The sequence below is a fragment of the Dromaius novaehollandiae genome, chromosome 2 (assembly GCF_036370855.1).
Source record: "Dromaius novaehollandiae isolate bDroNov1 chromosome 2, bDroNov1.hap1, whole genome shotgun sequence".
NCBI lineage: Eukaryota > Metazoa > Chordata > Aves > Casuariiformes > Dromaiidae > Dromaius > Dromaius novaehollandiae.
This window is the reverse complement of record NC_088099.1, coordinates 48,507,724-48,529,253: the sequence shown is the minus strand read 5'-3', so window position 1 is coordinate 48,529,253 and position 21,530 is coordinate 48,507,724. Positions and strand designations below refer to the sequence as shown.

At 38.7% G+C, this 21,530-nt stretch overlaps 1 protein-coding gene across 3 annotated transcripts in view; it reads right to left on the bottom strand.

Moving 5' to 3' along the window:
• DNAJC13 (DnaJ heat shock protein family (Hsp40) member C13) overlaps positions 1–21,530 on the bottom strand; it is a 55,662-nt gene that overhangs the window by 26,179 nt on the left and 7,953 nt on the right. For 2 of the 3 annotated variants that reach the window (XM_026094043.2, XM_026094044.2), the window contains 23 exons: positions 18,329–18,404; positions 17,717–17,866; positions 17,331–17,372; positions 15,948–16,148; positions 14,605–14,811; positions 14,435–14,530; positions 14,185–14,276; positions 13,248–13,414; positions 13,055–13,134; positions 12,803–12,972; positions 11,999–12,098; positions 11,628–11,735; positions 10,907–11,062; positions 9,983–10,039; positions 8,545–8,666; positions 7,326–7,401; positions 6,218–6,313; positions 5,917–6,060; positions 4,736–4,750; positions 3,998–4,080; positions 2,737–2,890; positions 272–375; positions 38–197 (listed from right to left, as the gene is read on the bottom strand). In XM_026094043.2, coding sequence (XP_025949828.2) covers positions 38–197; positions 272–375; positions 2,737–2,890; positions 3,998–4,080; positions 4,736–4,750; positions 5,917–6,060; positions 6,218–6,313; positions 7,326–7,401; positions 8,545–8,666; positions 9,983–10,039; positions 10,907–11,062; positions 11,628–11,735; positions 11,999–12,098; positions 12,803–12,972; positions 13,055–13,134; positions 13,248–13,414; positions 14,185–14,276; positions 14,435–14,530; positions 14,605–14,811; positions 15,948–16,148; positions 17,331–17,372; positions 17,717–17,866; positions 18,329–18,404 — 2,656 coding nt within the window. The remainder of the gene's footprint in view (positions 1–37; positions 198–271; positions 376–2,736; positions 2,891–3,997; positions 4,081–4,735; positions 4,751–5,916; positions 6,061–6,217; positions 6,314–7,325; positions 7,402–8,544; positions 8,667–9,982; positions 10,040–10,906; positions 11,063–11,627; positions 11,736–11,998; positions 12,099–12,802; positions 12,973–13,054; positions 13,135–13,247; positions 13,415–14,184; positions 14,277–14,434; positions 14,531–14,604; positions 14,812–15,947; positions 16,149–17,330; positions 17,373–17,716; positions 17,867–18,328; positions 18,405–21,530) is intronic. The other variant, XM_064506407.1, reaches the window with a different exon arrangement.

The following is a 21,530-nucleotide window of genomic DNA, read 5'->3' as shown; positions in this document are numbered from 1 at the left end:
TGTAGTACTACATCAAGTCATTTAAAATAATTCTTACCCTTTCTAACATCCCAACAATGTACTTGATATCAGAAAATGGGCCTATTTCTTCATGACACCTTCCATAAACAATGGCTAGTGCTTGCAGACATAAGCACTTCATATTCACTTTTGGGGTAAGCAAGAAGCGATGGTAGAGTTCATTGAAGAATTCATACCTAAGAAAGAGGTGAAATTTTAGTGGAGGAAACAAAGAGCTTCAGAATAAGAGAAGACTTTAATAATTGCTCACGATTTTTTGATTGCTCCACTCTCTTCAGTTTCATCTTCTTCAAGTAGCAACCTCAGATAATAATCTCCTATTTTTATTTCTTCAGAAAGGCACTCATATTTTACCTATAACATGAAAATAAGTTAAAGATAAGCATTGTTTTCCTTCGCTTCTTGCTTGTGTAATACTGTATTTACTTGTATCCATACCCTCACCAAGATTAATAAGCTCCTCCTATAATAGGAGGAAGATTGAAATCCTTTGCAAATTTGCTGTTGAAGTACACAAATCTAAGGCATTAGGCTGTAAGCTTTTACTGCTCCCCAGAAACAAAGAAGTTTCCAGTCTTAGCAAAATCCTAGCTTCTAGCCTCTAGAGGAACTTTTTTCTACTCTCAGATTTTTTTTTTTTTTTAAGTAACTAAATTTGGATAATACGTGATATATCCAGTGACTCAAGCTTTAATAAGTAGTTTTCCCATTGCGAGGTATTGTAATGCTACACAAGTAAGAAACATAAGCATCACATAATTACTGGTAGTAATAGCTAGTATGCTAGGTAATTAAAGCCTAGAGGCATCAGTATGTACAGCAGGAACCTAAAGTAAAATTGCACAGTGAGAACTATCATTAAATTCACAGTAACTACATTAAATGTTTAAAAGGATATGGTTAGGTTTAATGGTTTTAAGCATTTGGCGCAGCACTTCAAGAGGTGCCTCTAAGATACCACAAAAGCCACTCTCTACAGTAGCTGTTCCGATCTGTGGTCTGCAAGCCACTGGTTATCATGAGGCCATGTTAAGCAACCTACAGATTTGACCACAGCACATAAAGAGGTCTCAAAACTGGTACCCTTCCAGAGCTCTCCTGAGCAGGCATTCACCTTGGCAAGTTATCAGGTTCCACAGTTTGCAGAGAAGCCTTCAGTCACTGCTATGTAGTTAGTTCAAGCACTTAAGACATAACCTGATAAAGGCTTCATTTTAACTGAGCAAGCCTCAGACAGCAGCTATTCAAACCCCATGTTACAAAAGCCTGCCTCAAGCCAGTTCCAAAACCTTCTGAATTGTAACTGCAGGAACACTAGTGATATGTTACAGTGGGACGAGCCACATGCAAGTGCAAAACGCAGATGAGATGCCTGTATCAAAAGTTTCAGGTCTGCGCTTTTGATATTGCTCCAATCAGCACCTGCAAAGCACAGATCACGTGTTTTATGCACACCAACACCCCACAGTAGCACTGCAAAAAGCATGACTTTTAAAGGACACGGGTAAAGCCCAGGATACGATATTACTTCTTCCAACTAAATAGTACATTTGGGGAAAAGATGACAGGCTAGGGTGCCTAGAAGTCTTGTGTCCGATCGATACCTGAAGAAATCTTGATTACCTAGATGTCAGTACAAAAGTACTGATTTAAATTTAGCCAGGTATTGCACGATGGTAAGTAGTCTGTAGCTGTGTGACAGCAGGTAGAGGGAAAATATACAATAGTTCTTCCTCTTAGAAGCATTACATTGACAACTATTTTGGCAAATCTGAAAGAATGTGACATCTGCAAGTTCCTCAAGAGCAGCAGGGCTTTTTTTTTTTTTTTTTTTAAAAACAAAACAAAACAAAACAACCTAGTACTCCTCCACTCCAATTTTAACCAGAAAGCTGTACTGTGACAAGGTTGGCACTGAGAGTGTCCAAGAATATTTTACTGCTGAAGTATCTTGTTTTGCTTCAGCATTACAGGTTAAATGCACAAATAGCTATGTGAAAAATGTAACAGCATTGGAGATAAGAGCAAGTCACAGGAAGCATTTACTAGCACATTACTGGAAAACATCTTGCAAGTTGTTTTCAAACCCCCCCCCCACCACCACCAATTAGAGTGATACCAATTGCTTTGCAGACGCCTGTAATAGCACTTCGACTTCAGCACTACTGTTACTAGAACGAAAACAGTAACTTCAGTGCTACAGAGCAGCATGCTTTTAGCTCCATAAGCTATTTACAACTTGGCAACCCAGTATTTAATGGCCTCAGAATAATTGAGACAGAAGTAAAGCTCAGGGAGCTTGCCATCAGGAAGAAGTGACTTACCAAGCAACCTAAAAGCAAGTTCTTTAGCATGCTCCATCAATCAAGTGTGACTTCTCCAGACATCAATGTAATATCAGTTAAGCTCTTTCTTATGAAAGTGTTGAAGCACTAATCAGAACCCTTGATTTGTCTCTACAAGGCCATGTCAGGCTGAAGAGGTTCCAGCCTTACAGAGTGACACTGACCAGTGATGTGTGTCCATAGCCTCAAGGTCAACATATTAGCCCCTTACTCTATAACCCCCAAAACAATTCTACCTTGCAGTCAGACTGTCAACACAAGACTCACTCAGGTAGTTTAAACAAACAAACAAAACCCCACAAACCACAGAAAGAGGACATTTAAAGTAGCTGTATTTTACATATGCAGGCTTTCATACATAGTCATTTACCTCAAACTCCTGATGGTTCCATGAGATGACACTAGCACTACCAAGTTCTCTGTCAATATTAAATGCTCTCATCTCAGACTCAAGAGTATCTCTCAGTTCTTCCCGTGTTTTGAAGTTCCAAATCAAGTTTGATCTAGCATGATCCTGAAGAAACCTAGGAGAGAAGTTATAGTTTAAGCCCTTCAAACATTATCTGAAAGGCCACAAGCAATGCTCAGCAGGCAAACTAGAGAGGATGAGCACTAGCAGACCTTATGTAGAAGGTACGAGTAGTTGCACCTAGTTTGTTAAATACGGCTATTCGCTTGTATAGTCAGAGTCATATAGGTCAGCATAAGTTAAAGCATGCCTGTTGTCACTTTTTTTGGCTCAATTAGTTGCAGATAGTTCATGCACTGGAGAAGTCTTGCTAGTTATGCACCGTATCTGCCAGTAAAAGCTAAAAGTGAACAGTACTCCAAGGCAGCAGATAGATACATATCAAACATGCTGTAAGAGTAGCTCATGCAGGAAAAATAGAAGTTGATGTCTCTCAAGCATTACAAGAGAGTTGATGTTTTAGTGGCAACTACAAAGCAGCATTCATGTCCAGAAACTGAGGATAGTACTTAAACAGGACTATACTACCTGTCCTTTAGACATATTAAGCACTGAATCAAGCCAAGTTCACTGAATTTCCCCGATCTAGCTTTTGTAAGTTTGATGAATGGTCTATCTTTACTAATCCACTTAGCATAACATTCCAGCTAGACTGAGGTGATACTCCCCTTTTCAGAAGGGGGCCCCTCCCCTGAAAATTCTGATGTTTGTAAGACTCACAGGTAAGCAAGTCACGCTTAAGACTTACGACACTACTTGAAATCTAACATCCACATGTTTTCTGTTGGTCTGCCTTACATACTTTTATTCCAATTCCAAAGTGAAAAGGTACCAAGTAGCTTACAGGTCAATGCACCAACCCACTACTATAACTTTCAGGGATACTTTGCTTAGTCTTCAGCATCATGCTGAAGCTGCATGTGCAGCTTACATGATCACAGTTGATAAGCTTTTCAAGTCCCCCCCCTTTCCTAAAGGGGAGCTAAATCCCCCCAGATTTTAGCATTTCATTCCTCAGAAGTTGCTGTTACAAAGTACCTACACTGTTTCAAGGCAGACAGTAATTGGAAGCAAATCATGGCAACTCAGTAGATATTAACCAAAATATCCAGCCAAATAAAACAAATACAATGGGCTCTGATACAGGTGATTAAAGTTTTACCTGTAATAGAAGAGATCCCAGTTTGCTTCTATTTTTATTCTTTGCCTTCGTTTCCTTAGTATTACTGGCTTTTGAATGATGTTCTGCAAAAGAACCAAGTTTAAGATATTGATAGCAACAGGTACTCTCCTTTTCCCCCTTTTAAAATAAATTTAGCATTCCTTCGGAAAAGGCACACCTTAACTTAGACCTCATTAATAAGTTCTCCTCTTCTAGTAAGTAGCAACAGACTTTCACAAGTGCTATTTACACCAAATTAAGTAAATTTATGCCAGAGAAACTTTCAGCTGTTTAACAAGCCATTTGTTTAAAAGCAAGTTATCCCTCATTGATAAAAGCTTAATTCCCATCACCGTTAGCACTCTTGAGAATGCTAACAAGACTGACAGTTTAAGCCAGCATGTTTCAATATTCTGTATTGCATGCATACACCAACCAGGCAACAGAACAGTACTTTTAGCACCAAGCTAAACCACAAGCAGAGCTAGGCCTGTCTCTCAAGGCAGTAAGACTGGCACTCTGAAGCTGATGGAGGGGAAAACCCACACCAGGGCTGCTCTGCACTCTTGAAAGGAAATTAGAGCAAGGCACAAAAACAAAGTCAAACACTTGACTCAGCCACTGAAAGGTTCCCTAGTTTGACCAAGCATGAAATCAGCATAGTACTCTAGATGATCACATGCAGGCAAGAGCCAGAGCAACATAATCCACACAAGTAGCAGAGAGATACAGACTCACCATATTGTTTCTGTCCTGATTGTGATTGGGAAGTTGGAAGAAAAAGAAAAGGAATATTTAACAAGCCACAGCCATTGAAGTACTTCAGAGTGGTAATATCAAACTTTCTACAGCCCTTTCCGAACTACACTTGCATGAATTCTTTATGTCAAATTCAACAGCTCAGAACTCCACAGATAGAAAAAGCAATTGTTTAAACCCAGTATCTAGATAGGATGTTTAAAGATGCTACAGCCACTCATGATACAAAACATTCTGCAGTGCAATGCAGGAATCAGGTTACCTAGGACAATTCACTCCTCCACCACAACTATGTTTGCCTGTTCATACTTCATTTTGAGCCTAGTTCACCACAATTCCAGAAAAGTTACCTGTCAAACTTCCACACCAGTCTACCTGAAACTTAAACTACATTTTGCCAAGTTAAAGTCTTCCTAAATTCAAGTGTATAGTTACACTAGAGAAAGTGCAATAAAGACAGGCATGTTCAATACACTGCAATACACTGCTCTTTTCATCCTTCCTTATATACAAAGAACTTTTCATTTCCAGAGTACATAAAAACTAAGCTTAGTCAGGGGACTAAGGAAAATAAGGAAACCCCATGGTTCAGAATTTGTCACTTTTGTTGTCACATTATGTATGAAAGGACACTCAGAGTAAGAATTCTAGTGATCCTTGAGATATCCTAGTTGCCTCAGATCAAGACAGATGCTTATCATTTTGATTTTAGCCTCGGTTTTATACACACTCCTATGCTGTAATTTAAACACTGAGATACCGACTGCAGCTTCAAACTCACTCAAGTGATTATGACTATGACTAAGAAATTCTATTGCAGAAAATCTAAGGCAGCACCGAGTTTTTTCAAGTAGGTTCCATAACTTAAACACCATCAGCATACAAAGTGAATATTTCAGATACAAAGAATATACAGTTTCTCCTAAATATAGTTGAGGCCGTTCTTGCAAAGTTAAGGAATTTTTCCTGTGTAGTAATCTTAGAAGAGAGGCACATAGACGAAAAAGTTCATCAACAGTACGCAGAACTGTGTGGTCTCACAAGTCCCCGCACTTCTACAACCACATGAAGTCAGAAGGAAGTTTGACAGTAACTAATAAATGTGCCTCTCTGCATTTAGAGTCAAACTGCTGTAAGCAAATAGCTTCAAGTACTTTTACCTCTTTTTGAGCTATGCCCATTCTATCCCTCCAGTGCATCAAAACTAGATCCACCTTCTCTTTGGCAAATTTTTCAACTTCTTTTGCAGCTTTTCCAGCTAATCTCTGCCATTCTGGCACTTTATTAAATTTGCCATACTGGTCCTGCAGGGGGGGAAAAAAAAACATTAGTAATTTATAGTTGCATTTCTATTAGAATGTTTGATACAGACCAACGCAATACCCAAGCAGCAGTATTAGAAGAGTTTCTAAGACGATGCATTTAGCAAACAGAGGAGGCAAGACAACTACATTTACTTACAGTTGCAATTTTTAAGTTATCTCTAACATGCATCCTATCAGCATCTTTTTCAGGAACAGGATCAGCACTGTCAAGGTATGCCAGCAAACCTGGTGGCTTAAAATTTAGAACTGGTGTAAATGCACATGGTTTATGGAAGAGAAACCATCACATCGAGCAACATTAGATACATAAAATAATAATACTGTTTGAAATAAGTGAATTTGAACAAAATATGTAGAGATACAGCAGCTTTGTTTTTATTAATGGAATGCCACTACCCCCAACAGAACCATCTCAGTAAATGCACAGAATTAGCTTCAGTGCAGTGGAACTCTTGCCTGTATTTCGTTTTTTAAAGGAGCAGATAAGTAAGCTAAAGACTACAGGAAGAAGAGAGCTGATCCTACAGTAATATTGAAGAAAATGAACAAACTCTAGAATCCATCCATATCTTCTCATACAGGTTGAGTGCTGCATGCAACACAATGGTTAAGATAGTCTAATTTGACCAAGCCTTCAAGAAGACAGTGACCAGCATCAGAACAGTCTGCACTGCCAGAAATGCAAGACCTGCTATTTTGAATCTAAAAACTGGCACCCCCCTCCCACCCGCACTTTTAAGTATTCCTTGCTTCACTGAAGCAACTCAAGCCAGAACTTCTCTGAAAGCTGTAAGGGTGAATAGTCAGAAGTATCAGCTAGTGTATAAACTTAGTAGTGCTATAAGCAACTGAAGTTGGATAGACATGAAAGGATAAAGAGAATGGCTACCTTAATTTCTTATTGGCACTAAGCATTAGAGGTATTCTTTACCCTATCTTCTGCACTTCTGTTCTTTCAACAGAAAAAGAAAGAATGCCAGACATTAGCTTTTGATTGCATCAGGCAGCATTTTAAGGTCATGAGAGAGTGAGTAGTGGAATACTCTCTCTCAGAAGTCTTTGAGAAGCTTCATACTGCCATCAATATCCTTCAATAGCAGGTGCCGACTGCTCAGCTCCCATGTTAAACTTCTCCCTCAAAAGGGAGGAAGGAGGTTCCTACTACATAGCCTATTCCAAGTTCTGTAATATTATGAGCTCTCAAATTTTATTCTTTCCCCACTCCATATCCCATTTTTACTCACCAAAATACGTTTCAACAAGTTCATAGCAGTTTTGTTCTCAGCTGTCCAGAGGCCAACCAAATGTCTACTTAACTGCCTGAAAAAGCCATTAAAATGAACAAACCACAAGTTAATATTTTTAGCAGTGTTTTACCCACTAAATTTCTACCCTTACCATGCAGACAAAATGAAGATGGCTACTTCAAGTGAGCAAGGGCACAAAGCATTAGATGGTTCCAGTTCAAGTATATGCTTGCATGCTTTGAAGTGTTGCCTTTAAGAAGTTCTAGTGAAGTTAGCGGAACATTAGCAGCACATGCTTTTTGATCTAGACCTCAGAAGAACACTTGAGTAATAGAGCAGAAACTAAACATCTAATGACCAAGTGTAAATTCATCCAGTCGATCTTACACTACAGTTAAAATTAGAGTAAGAACTATTAATTACTCTATCTGAAGATCAGTTATTTGCTAGGAAAGCCTTTTTCAGGAGCCTGCCTTCTATGCCAAGTAACATTTTCTGTTAACACTGTCACCAGGATTCTTCTAATACTACGAATCAAAAGAACCACTTACAAACCAGTCATAAGTAGGTCCAAACCAAACTAGTATGAAATCTGCAGTCATACTAGCTCTCCTCAGAATGACATATGATGGCAACAAGTCTCACATGTCATTACATTGCTCAATAGCTGTTTTCAGCACTTTATAGACACTTTAGCTGCACATTCCTAATCTTGGAGGAATAATCAAATGATCACTCTCATCTTCTTTAGCATGATCTCAGGCCCAGTCTCACAGCTCGAATTCTACTCACTGAAATTCATGAAATAATTTGTTTATGAGGAGACTTTTTCACTCAGAAGATACGGGTGACCGCAACTGCATACAAAATGACTGAGGTGTGCATATCAGGATTTGTACAGTGGTGTAAAAGCTTCAACTTCATTTATAAGTTTGACATTCTACTTGCCTTTTCTTCCTCTGGACATCTTCGGAGGGAAAAAAAGACCCAAGAACCTTTACTATATAACTAACCAAAGTCCCATTTTGGCAAAGGAAAAAATGAGTTAAAGTGGCTGCAGTCTCAAGTGAAGCTTGCTCAGTTTAAGTATACCAACTCCTGAAGAGAATCTTACCCTGAAGAATTGCAAGTTCTTCCTGAACTCTCAAAATTTCTAACCTTAGCTAGGCCATCACTTAAGACTTTAAGCATAATATATCAAGTGAGACTGACATACCTATTTGTAAGCATCCTCTGATCTGTGCTTATTGTAAACATAGCAGTGTGCAAATGACGAGGTAAGGCACCTTCACTGAGGGCAAGATCTTGCATTTTGGTAGCAATCTCTTTGTCTCCTTCCTTTGGAAACAGGGCAAGATGATTACTAGAGAAAGAATCTTAGTTAGGCTGCTTTTATCTTAATCTACAGTTCTAAAACCTTCTTGACCATCAACTATATCAACTAATAGCCAGAAGCTACAATGTGAGGGGCTTTATTTAGCAAGTTCTCAACTGCAACTGATCAAAGTTGTAGTAAAGCTATGGACCAGAATATTGGCAGTTAGGCCTATGAGGACAATAGCTGGGTAGAATAAGATGCATGAAGTATCTTCCATCACAGTTCAAGAAATCAGTACTACATTTACAAGTGTCACTTCCACACTGCAGTTGCAAGCTAGAGTTAAACAAAGCATGCAGTCAAGTAATTGCTTGCTGCTTGACTTTATTCAACAGGTAACATTTCCAAGAATAACTACTGCTGCTTGGTTTATAAAGCCACATGAATAAAACAGTCTCTCAGTCGAGATATGCTGTTGCAATGAATGATTATGGATACAGTAAGTTTTCATTGCATCTTTACTTGCCCGTGTCCAGCTATAGTTGGAATGACAGAAGTATTAACAAACAGCATAGCATCTTCGGGCTAACAGTAGCTGGTATACCAATGGAAGCCTGCAGATTTATAGTATCTCTATTTCAAGTGTTCATTCACTTCCATTCCAAGAAAGTACTAGATGTGATTCAGATACATAAGCCATTGTGACACACTGAGGCAAAAACCTAAGCCCTGAATTTCAACACAGGAAGTGCCGAGAGTCAGTTAGCAAGGACACCCCGCAACAGTCGCGAGCGGCCTGTAAGTATGGACTTGGCCCATACATCATGGTGTAGCTCTGGTATGGAAGTTAACAAAGCCAAATCTTTGACTGAAGCAAGAAGTGCAAGAAAAGAGGCTGACATCACTAGCCTGCTCTAGGACAGCTGCCTGGAAATCCCAGACCCATTGTATCTGGCAGTGCATCAATAAGATCCCAAGAAATATGGCTTCTCCTCTTTGTGAGCCCTTCAACATGCAGAAATCTGCTGGCTGAGGCGTGTGACTGAGCTACATACCATTAAGATAAACAGCCAAACCTTGACTACAATACGAAAACATGCAAGGCACCACCCTGATGTCCCAACTCACGTGCCTGCCAACCCCCTGAAGTGTAAGAAAGCAAGTTGCTGTGTTAAAACTCACAATTAAGCAGGTGTTCTGTTCCTTCCCTCCTCCCCCCCAACAGCTAACATAAGCATTGACTATTCTGGTAAGCCAAAACTGCAGTTTTGCTTTTGAAAAAAAAACAATTCACACTTAGTATACTGTCCCAGGTAACATTTAGGAAATGCCTCACCTCTATTATTGCCTTCATTACCAAACCTGCTCCTTTCACAATTGCCATGGAAGGATGCTACAAGAGAAAGTTTGTAAAATAATTATCCAAGTTCAGAATTTGAACATTAGATCATCTGCAATTCAGCTTCCTCAACTCATCTACACTGTTTTGACTCCAGCTTTATGCAGGAAGTAAACCCTTTCAAGTTTTCTGAAAGCTAACCCCAAGTTACAGGAAGAGTTCCTAGCATGCATCTTCAAACAAAAGTCTGCTATGCAACTATCACCCGGACTTCTTGGCAAGGAAGAGGCGTATATCAAGGATGCTGGAATAGTGCTGGGGGAAACTCACTGATAGTGCCAGCTTGTGTCAGACAGTATCCAATGAACAGTAGAACATTCCTGTTCTTACAGGAAGAAGTTATCAACTTTAGCCAAAATCCAAGAATCCTTAGAGGTTTACTGTTGAAGAGGGAGCTGCTTTTACTTTTCTGAGAGGAAAACAAAAGGTGACAGATTCTTTAAGACAAAGATCTGTTGTCTCCTGAATCTGGCTTAGTTTTACCCTGCATTTTAAGATTTAAAAAAAGAAAAGAAAAAAAAAAAAAAACACAACTAACCACAATTCTTATGCACTCTGCTTTGGAATGATTTGACATATCATTCACTGTAGAATAACCACCCCAAACTGACACCTGAAGCTAAAGCAACAGGCCCCCAAAACTCACCCACCTTAATGGAAGGCACACTTTGTCTTCCAGAAGAACAAGGGAACAGTTCAGATTCACTGACTGACTGCTCAAGGCCTCTCATAACACTGTTTGTAATGCCAGATATGAGTAACACTAATGTTTCCTCTCCTTAAGAAATTGAGTCTTTATTTTTAGACAGTTGCAGGAACGAAATCATTCCCATTCCATATAGCAAGAATGTGAAGTCTTACCTGAAATAGCTTAAATAGTGTTCGCCCATTAGATGCCACCATTTCCAACAACATGTCAAACTGCTGTCCTTCAGTAGTCTCACTATATGGAGCGCACAGGGCAAACGTCAAGAAGTCCAAAAGTGAACTAATTACTAGGGCACCTGTCCCATGATCCTGAAATCAGAAGTGAGGTATGTAATACAAATACAGCATTTCTTGTGCAAAAGAGCACTCATGCAAGTTTTATTCAGTATTTACATTAAAAGTACTCTTCCCTTTCATACCACAAAATACTATCTACAAACAGGAACTACAAGTTCAACACATATCAGGGCACTGTCATACTCTGTGACAAAGGATTGACTCCAAGAGCATGACATCAACATGACTCCAAGAGACTCATGACATCAGTATGCTGCAAGCTACTTTCTAGTTTTAAGACTGAATTACCTATTCACACTATCCTTTCAGTTCATGGAATTTAACAGGAATACCCAATCTCCCTATTAAACTTGAAAACATTGCTACAGTGAGCGTCCTAAAGTTCTGCAGTACAGACAGTTTGACTCTAACTTGTCTACATCAAGCCCTGAGAACAATTTTCAGGGCCAGATATCGCTGCATTTCCTGCGCTTTAATTCTAGGCAGTAAGATATTCAAAGATATATTCCATTATGATATAAATATTTTCATAGTAATTAGAAAAAACACTTCAAAGTTATTTCATAGTCTGACTTACCACATGGGAATTAAATTTTTCTAGCAAGTTTTCTAGAAACTTCTTTGAAGAAAGGAGAGAAGCTTTGTTCAGCTGTTCCTGCCTCAAGTCATAGTCATCATGCATGGGCTATAAAAAAAGAATATTCACAGTGCAGTCACATTTCAAGCCTCAATTCTTAACAGCTGTAGTCCCCAAAAGCCTTGACAAACAGCTAACACAAGATTATGGGCACCACATCCTATTTCAAGTTCACCAGGAAGCCATTACATCACAAGTCATTTCACGCTTGAGCATTCTGCAAGTTAACTTGCAGTCCCTATTTCTACATTTTTTTAGTAGTCTGAAGTTCACACATTCCAGAGTGAGATATACTGCAATTTAATACTTACACACATAAGAGCACAGAGCATATCAATAGAGGCATGGGTTACTCCATCATTGTTCCTCTTGAGAGCTTTTACAACCTTCACTCCTAAACGTTCCCGAAATCTTTTGAAGGGGTGGGGGAAGCAAAAACATCACAATGAGATGAAACAGAAGTCTTAAAGTTAAGATTAAAACCCTGCCCGCATGTGATTTAGCAAGCCAGAACTCAGAAGTTCACATTAGTCTGTGATTCTTTGGTAGGAAGACATAATATTGACTTCACTGTTAACAATATACTGAGAGCACCTTCACTAAGATCACAGTAATGTTTGTATAATTAGTAGTTTAGAGCACTACTGACACTTCCCCCTGTAACTTCTAAGTGTCTCAGACTTCTATGTGCTACTCTTCAGAGCATGCAGTTGCACCATAGCCTTAAGTAGTCGTCTGTCCTTACTACAGGAGCATAACTTAACTTTCTAATATCAACTTTTTATCTCGTTTAGAACTGAAGGTGATAGTGAAGAACTGCCTACTTCAAGGACGGTTGAAGTTTGTTTTAAGAAGTCTTCTAAAAAAGGTCATATTTGGTTCTTAGACTACTAAGCAATGATAAAAAGTTAGCTCTACATCCAACTGACCACTTGGGATTCTCAATTCACACCAGAGCCTGTTGCAGTCTTGCACTACTGAAAGTGGTACGTACCATAGCCTTCCAGCCCTTTTCAGAAGTGGTCCACTCAAGTGGTCAGCTTTAGAGATCAGACAAGAGCCCCCAAACTCAGTTTTTACCTACTACTTCCAAGCTTAGGAGACTTCTTTCTTACTTTGGAAGCTGAGTAAAGGCAAGGAAGCCTGCTTTTGAAGCCACTAGTCTTCTTACTGCTTGAAATTGGCTTTCAAGCTCTGCATTAGATGCTGCAATATCTCCCTCTTGTGAGAGTAGTGCTGTTATGGCATTATTAATCAGTTTCTCCTTATTTTCAGAGAAAAGACCCTGGTTTAAAAAAAAAAAGAGTTATTAATACCTTCATGCATTAACAACATAATAAGAGGATGGGCAGAGAATTTATTCTTACATCTTGTGTTACTGCATGCAGTACCCCACTATAGGAAATGTTAGCATTGAACCTGAACACAGCATCTGCAAAGTTGCCATCTGCAGGAAGACATAACAAAAGAGCTGAGTACACAGTATCTGATTAAGAGTTACTGTATATTTTAAAGAGCCCTATAAAACCATATAAAACCATGTAATAAATGCTAGCTTACTTGGAGGAGCAGCCAAAAACCTCAGATGAAGGCTCTCTACTTCTTCATCTACAGGCATACTGAGTAATCCCCAACGCTGGCCTTTGTGCGTGGAAGTCATCTTCACACAGACATCTCTATTACCAGAAGCTCTCACTCCATCCAGCAAGCTAGCCAAGAGAGATTCTCTGGGTTGGGAAAAGACATACCACCAATAAGATTTAGATCCCTTAGATCAGAAAAATGATCCAGAAGAACTAAGGAAAATAAGAGAGCATGGCAGAAACACTTAGTATCATCTACCAATGATACTAAGTTAACAGCTACAGCTCTAGAGAAAGAAGTTGCTAACTTTCAAGTGTTGCTTTCCTCACTATAAGAACAGAGCTGTCTTGCACCAAATATAGCCAGTTGCAGTCTTTCACTAAAGGAGATCAACTGTAGATTATCTGTGAATGAGTTACAGGTTGTGAATCAATTCATCCCTGTACCTTCTGCAAAACCTCACTTAGTGGGATTAGACTGCATTACAACTGCATGTGCACTCAGACTATTCTGTTGGTTGTTTTAAATAGAATCAAATAAATCCTATGAGCTGTCTGCATGGCTTAGTCTTATAACCTTCACATTCCCATGTTAATTATGCTTTCTTTCCTTCTCTCACATACAGTGCATAACCAAGTACAACAAATGCAGAAGGACCTTGCCTAGGAGAAACAAGCTGTATCTAACTTGTTCACCCCCATTATATGATTATCAGAAACCTTCTAAACATTTAAAGGAGAGATGAAAGTATAGGGAGAGATTTAGATCTTGCAACAAATCAAGATTTGTAGGAGGCAGACCACTAGAATAGCAAGGCTTTTAGTTAACACTTTCAAGCCTCAGAACTTAGGGAGACAGATTAGATTGGAACAACAACTTCCATTTGAATTTAACCCACATGAGCTCCAGTTACCTTTCTGTTGAAGAGTATTTCCGGATTTGTCCTTTGATAAATTCAATGGTAAAGAGCTGTGGATTTTCACAGTCACACACTATTGCAAATACCTAAAAGAACCCATAAGAGCAAAGGATCATGTTCATGAAGCTGCGCTATTCATCTACTCTGCAGATTGAGGCCATCTTATATACATTATTAAATTTCTATTATCACCTTTTAGAACTTCAAATTGTTTCAAGTAGCATTAATAAAGGTTGCCTCTTACCTCTCCTAGAGGTTTCAAAGTTGCAATGTTATAGGTAGCTGGATCTCTCTCAACCAAACAAGTTTCTGTAAGAGCTAGTACTCTTTTCACAGGTTCCTTAAAGAAAGAACATGTTAGAAGAGAGAACACTTGCACTTAGGAGCAACTACATATTGATTTGATGCTCTTACCAAGTGTCTAGGTGTTATTTTTTGAACAACAAATTCTGCTAAAGATGTTATGGCTTCATCATTGCTGTATTTCCCAAAGCGAAGATTCAAGTATTGCTCAAATTCTAGAGATTCTTTCCTTATCCGCAGAGAGATGCCTATGAAGTTGCCAGCATGCTCTATTGCACTTTTGATAATTTCTTCTCTTTGCTCAGATGCAAACAGGTGCTGCAGATTTTGACAAGAAGCAACAGGTGAAAAATACATCATATGAAGAAAACAGGCAGTGAAGTATCACCTGGTTAAGTTCTAGAACCATTACCTTCCCACTGATGAACAATAACTTGCACAAGCAACACACACTTCCTTCCTCCATTATATACCTGCCTAACAGTAAAGAATCTTCCTAGCTGCTTGGGCTGGCCTTCGTTAAGTGTATGGTATAAAGAGAAAAATGTCCTGAAATCAGCTCATAAATTTGTATTACTCCTCCAAAAATCTATAGCAGCTCTTCCTAAAGGATACTCTGCACCATATTAGCACGCCTTTAAAGTAAAAATCTGCATGACTTGTCTGTCCACCCTTGGCAACAGATCCTGACAGCCTGGCAGGAGTAAAGAGCCAGAGGGTATCATACTGACAGGCCCAGCAGCTATCTGCAGGGCTCTAACCAGCCTTGCTGGGCAAGGTTAGGGCAGCTCCAGAAGATTTGTCACGTATTAGTTTTAATCCAGAGAAAAGCATGCCACAGTACAAAAACAGGAGAAACCGATTCATGTTTTATCAGTAGCGACTGAAGTAGCTATACTTCAGCTACTAATCATGAATTCCTACAAATCAGTTTCAATTGCTTACACTGTACTACAGAAATCCATTTAAAACTTTTATTCTAACATTACACTGCAGCAAGTACTTCCTCAACTGAAGCTACTGTATCTCTGATCATATGCCTAAACAGGAGGTATCACCAGTGATCAGTTTATCCCAGAATACAATGCCATTGATTAGATTAATAATGCTGCCTGCCACTTTTGGTAACTTTGAGAATTGCCAACCTACACCACTGTGTGCAGGTTGCATTCACATTAGGTACCCAAATATAAATAACTTTATATTTTATGCTCTGTAATCTTTAAACAGTTAAGATAAGCAAAAAAAGCACACATTCTTCTCAAACATGTTTTAACTAACTTTTTGCTGCTGTGGTAAAGTTTAAAAACCATCTGTAAGCCATGAGCCAGGACTCACCACCGGGTTCCACAGATACATATATTTGTATGCTCAAATTATATTGAAGCTTCCATTACTGAACACAAAGCTATGCATCCTAACAGCTATGCCAAGATTGCGTTTTTAGTACTCACCAATCTACTAAATCCTCCATAGAGGATACAGAAACCTCCCTGATAGCCACCAATATCAACAAAGCCTTCAATATTTCTGTAGTCATAGGAGCACAGGACTTTATTTGTTGCAGGATCAATTTGGTCAATACCTCCAGGAGTCACTTCCAGAATCACAGATTTCCTTGTATCACTCCAGTGATGTTTATAGCAGTTGTACCTCTGTGAAGAGAGCAACTTTCAGACATCTCTACACACGTCTCCATCACAGAGCAACTACAGGGGTTTTTTTTAATTCTAATAAGGAGCATGGGTGTAAAGTTGAAAGAATTATAGCATTTACCTCAGTGCTTTGTAGATAAGAACACTATGAATCAAAGGAAAGTAGCTATCTACTGACAAGGAAGTCATAGTAGTCAAACTTTAAACAATATCTTTTAAAAGAAGGAGTAACAATTTCAAGACAGCCAATTCTGAGGAAGCAACTTTCTCTTGTTGCAGAAAAAGGTCTAGGGTCACAGCATATGCACATCTGTGATTAGACAAGAAACACCTATTGCACGAGTCACTTTTTCAGCTAATCAAAAGTAGCTTAAGAAAAAACTTACAGTGCAAGTTTTTCTTCTCTTGCAGTCACGTTCCATTACGAATAATACAGGTTTACTGAAGTCAGAAAATTTAATGGACTGTTCTAGACTGCAGAAAGACAAACAAACGGATCCCCCACATTCCAGAAAGTGTTCCTATGCTCATCACTGAAGACTTATTCTACGCAAAGTCATTTTAAGTCCTATCACATGTGACCAGGAAGTCAGTAGGCTTTTGGTGTGATAGCTGAAGTCCATAAGACATAAAACTGAGTACAAGTCACAACTCTGTATACTGCCTTTCTTATTGCCAAATAAAGTAATAAGATACAGTAAATAGCAATTTTGTCTTGACTAAGCTCAAGAAACTCTGTTAGGAAACAGTATTACTGTATCAAGAGTTCAGGATGTTATGCAGAAGACTATTCTAAGTCAGAAAGTAAGATGCTAGAAATACTAAGAATTAAACAGTGATTAATGCCTTTTTTTTCCCCTTTCTTCTTTCCTTTCCTCCAAGTAACAACCTCACATAGAAAAGCCCTTTATTTCCAAGGTAACATTCAGTCTTCACATGCACTGGAGTGAAGCTCAGGCCAAGTGAAAGGAACTCAAATATTCTATTAGAAAGGTTTCTACTCCTTTTGGATGAACTCTTAAATTCCTCTTAAAGAGAGAAAACTTCAGTTCAGATCCAAGCTTACAAGATCTATTTTAGGTAGTGTATGGCACAGGCACAGCTTACAAGAACACTGTGGAAATTTAAGTCTTTAGATCAGTTCATTAAACAGCACATGATTCAGACAAGCCAAATACTTACCCGTCCTGTGATTTTTCCTTCCGAGAAGTCTGTCCTGAATCTCTGTTTTTAAAAAAAGTTAGCCAAGAATGAATACACATATTACAGCCAATCTATCCAGAAAGTCTGAGCTGAAGCTGACACTTATTTAAATAACTTGGACTAAGCCTATTTACCATTTCTCTACAATAATACATTCTTAAATTGCAAGTAAAGCTACAAATTCTGAATCACACACCACTTGCTGCAGTTGACACTCGATCAAGCACATCAACATAATAGCTCAAAACACAACTTGGTTTCTTACTTCGTGGAAGTTTAATATGCTTTCCTTCCTTACACAGCTTGTACTATGAAGTACTTACTGCTTGTTCAAAAGACACCAGAAAAAAATAAATAAAACTTACCAGTGCTTCTGTAAGAAGTTCTGTTCTGTGCTCTGTGGAAAACTTCAGAGTTTCAGACTTCTTTCCACTCCCTTTCCGAAAAGTGAGGCTAAATTCTGTTCCTTGTCCTTTTCCAACAGGAGAAATACTACAGATATCTCCATAAGGCCACTAGACAATTCAAAGTAATTGGGTTATACCATTAGTAACTTTAAAACCAAAACTGCATGTCCTCCACTCAAAACACCCAGAGTATAACTACTGACTTGCTATAATGGGACCATAGCTAGCACACAAGGCAATTTCAGCCTGAACTTCCTGCTTGACACTTTGCAAGTAAACATCCTGACTCCCTCCAGTTCATTCAGAACAGTACATCCAATAGCAAACTACTATTTATTAGCCAATACAAACTGCCTGAAAGCATGAAAATCTGTTGGATATCTGTAGAGTTAACAAATGCAACACCAGTTTTCTGTTATGTTTCTTTCTATAGCAGTTGCCATTCTTCATTTTCAGAGATCTTCCTAGAGTTGGTAGCTTCTGAAAACAATGCTACCATCCACTTTGGATAGTGAACAGAAGTCAAAATAAACTGAACAGCTTTGAACTCTGAACAGAGAGGATAGTTACCTGATTTGTAACTTCTAGAGTGTTGGGATTGTATGTGGTGACAGCATGGGTTCCGACTGAAAAGACCCTCTTATACCTAGAGGATATAAGAGTGTATTAGTTTCAGAACTCAAGACAAAACCTTGTTGAACTACAAAGGTTATGTTAGGATACTATAGTTTAATTACTGTTAGGAAACGATTATGGAATTTTGTAAGTTGTTAGCTTGCAGTTTACCTTTATGACATGTTAAGCTCTTCTGTTCTATACATCAATGGAGGGGACATAACAGTTAAACACCACCAAATGTAATTCCTCATGCACATGTTTTTCTAGGTTTTTGCTAAGTCAGTACAGAAAACTCTTGAAACCTGCAATAGAAAGTGCTACCAACACAGAGCACAATAAATTCTCAATAGATGGGAGAAGGAATTCCAGCAACTGCCTCAGACTAAAGTTATAACATGAAGTAAGCTGACTTACGTAGTTGATCACAATAATGTAACAAGTCAAAGCATTACTATGACCAACACTTTCATCTCCTAGACATGATTTTACACTGCATTCCCTGAACCAATTCTTTGTAACGAAACCATTTAAATTTTTCTGAAGCAGGAAACTTTGAAACTAATATCCAGCATATCTGAGATAGGAGGTAGTCATTACTAGTCCCTTACAATCTGTACAAGGCTCATGTTCTGGAAGGAGTCCTGCCCAGAAAGTCAAACCAAATGGGGACACAAGCCAGCTCCAGTCACTATTCCCTGATAGAACAAGACCTGAACACAGAAGCCTTTCTTGAACCTGAACCAAGTTAGAATACTTTATCTGGTTGTCCCCATTAAAACTGATTCAGTGTAACAACTAAGCCTCTGGGTTTCCTAGGGAAAGAACAGGATAGAATCAACCAAGCAGCTGAATAACTACTTTGGATCTGTGCCATACTAGGCACTGCACAAGCAGCAGGTCCTCTTCCCTCTTTCTCTGCATTCTTGTGTTGCAGTCCCTTCTCACTTGCCAGATGTGCAGCACAAAGCCCTCAGTTCTGCGTGAGGTCAGACCAAGCATTTCTACTAGGGCTGCAAATAAAGTGAGTTTCACAGGCTTCAGCTAAATTACTTCTAGTTAACAGGTCTCCAGAGCTATTCCCTCATGTTATTTGGCCTTCTCTCATTTTAGGAAGGCTAAGAGTATCAGTTTGAAAATCAACATCACAAACTTCATTCTCTATATTTGAAATACTATAATTGAACATGGTAAATTGGTGCAAGTTCAAGCCATTATTGGCCCAGACAAGTTTAACTGGGAATTGAAACAAGCTTTTGTCCAAAGCTTAGAAATCCTGTAACATTAAGTGATCTGCCACCTTAAAGATGCTTAAGGTCCTACTTGTTTTCTCCATGGAGTGGAGACTTGCTTATTTTTAAGATGTTATATGTAAATTCATGTTGCTTAGGATGCAGCTGAAAAATAATATTAGTAGTAAGGCAGAACATTTGCAGTTATTCTGGTTGCTAACAGCTCTACTATACTCAGGTTGTCAAAGAATATTTCAGTTCTTGGAATACAAGAAAATACTTCGACAACTGATTGTTCCTTCTCCTCTTGTTGCACAATTTAAGTAGGTATTTTGCCCTTTATCTGCTTTGCAAACAAAAAGCTTGTCTATGCTGTTCTAAAGAATTTACTGTGGTAAGCCTAAAGTACTGCTTAAGGTTTAATTTACTGACTTACCATACTGAAGAACTTCAGTGTTTTGTGGTTTAAACAGACTGTGCAGCGATAGCAGATATTTGAAGATCTACTTCCAAATGCTATAGTCCCATGCCTTCTACCCTACATACACAGCACTAGTATTTCAAGATACAGGAAGTATATTTATTATCCAGCATTCCTAATATTCCTCACTGGGTCACATAAGATAGAAAAGCAGATTTGCTGAGTTCATTCCCTTCATCCTCTCCCTAGGCAGATTCAGAAGATTCAAGTTTTGCTGTGAGAACGGAAGAGATTTAGATCATCTGTAAGAACGGACTTCTAGACTGACTCTTGACCAGATCTTCACCTTTAACCATAAAGAAAGGCATGTATATCTCCAGGCTTATAAAATTTTACCATTGATTATACTCCCTACTGCAGTCATTTGAGAGATAAGGCCAGGCTGTTTTAAGAATAAGAACTTGAAGCAAATGCCCTGTCTTCCCATTAAAGAGGCTATTACCTATTCACTAGTTTCTTAGAAACACTGTAGAAGTCACCAGACATTGCAGGTTCCTCCTGATTAAGAGTGCTAGATAGATTTTTTTTCCCCCCATACTGCCACACTCAAGGGAATAAAACAGTGTTAATTAATTTTACAGAACTACGGATCTATGCCTTAGCCTCATCTGTACTACTGAGTTAGTTTAAGTGCCATGCACACAGCCCACATTCTGCCAAGCACTAATTCATATGAACAGTCAAAGAAGTGATTCAGGCCCACTTAGCACTCCACATTCAGTTACCAGATTTTTGCATGTTATCTATAGATGATACTGAGAACATATACATTGCAGTAAAATACTTCTCAGAAATTACGTTCCATAGCATGACAGAAGAGATTCGTGTTATGAGAACTGTCTGTAACTTAAAATCTCAGTTCCAGAAGTGTAACACTACCACTCCATGCGGACAGCGAACTTCAACACTCAAATACACACTTTGTAAAAGCCACATAAGCTTTTCCTGCATTGCAGGAAAAGGCAACTACTCACTAAACACTTCTCCCTTCATTAAGTAGGGATGAAGACCCACTGAGTTTTTAAAGAAAGCCTCAGTTTAACACTTAGTTTCTTTCCTAGAATGCTACCAAAGCTTAAGATAACCTTATTCTAATAGCCTACATCATGCAGGAACAGGCTTTTTAATGGGAAGTATTGGGCAAGAGAAGTGATTTGAGTAGTGTGTATTTCACTGCAGCAAGCAGCTAAATTTTAAACCTATGTTTTAGGCCCATCATATTTGCTGGTCTGCCACAGAAGCTTCAGAGGAAAAGACAAGACATTTTCTGTTGACGGGAGGAAGAGTTAAGAAGAAGAAATTATTCTAGTATTTCTCCCCACCCCCAAAATCCACAGTATCTCATTACTAAGAGATTTTTCACACCTGTCCACACAAATCCAGATGTGTGGATCATAACTCAGATAAGACTTGACTATCCAAGTATCAGCTAGAATTCTAACAA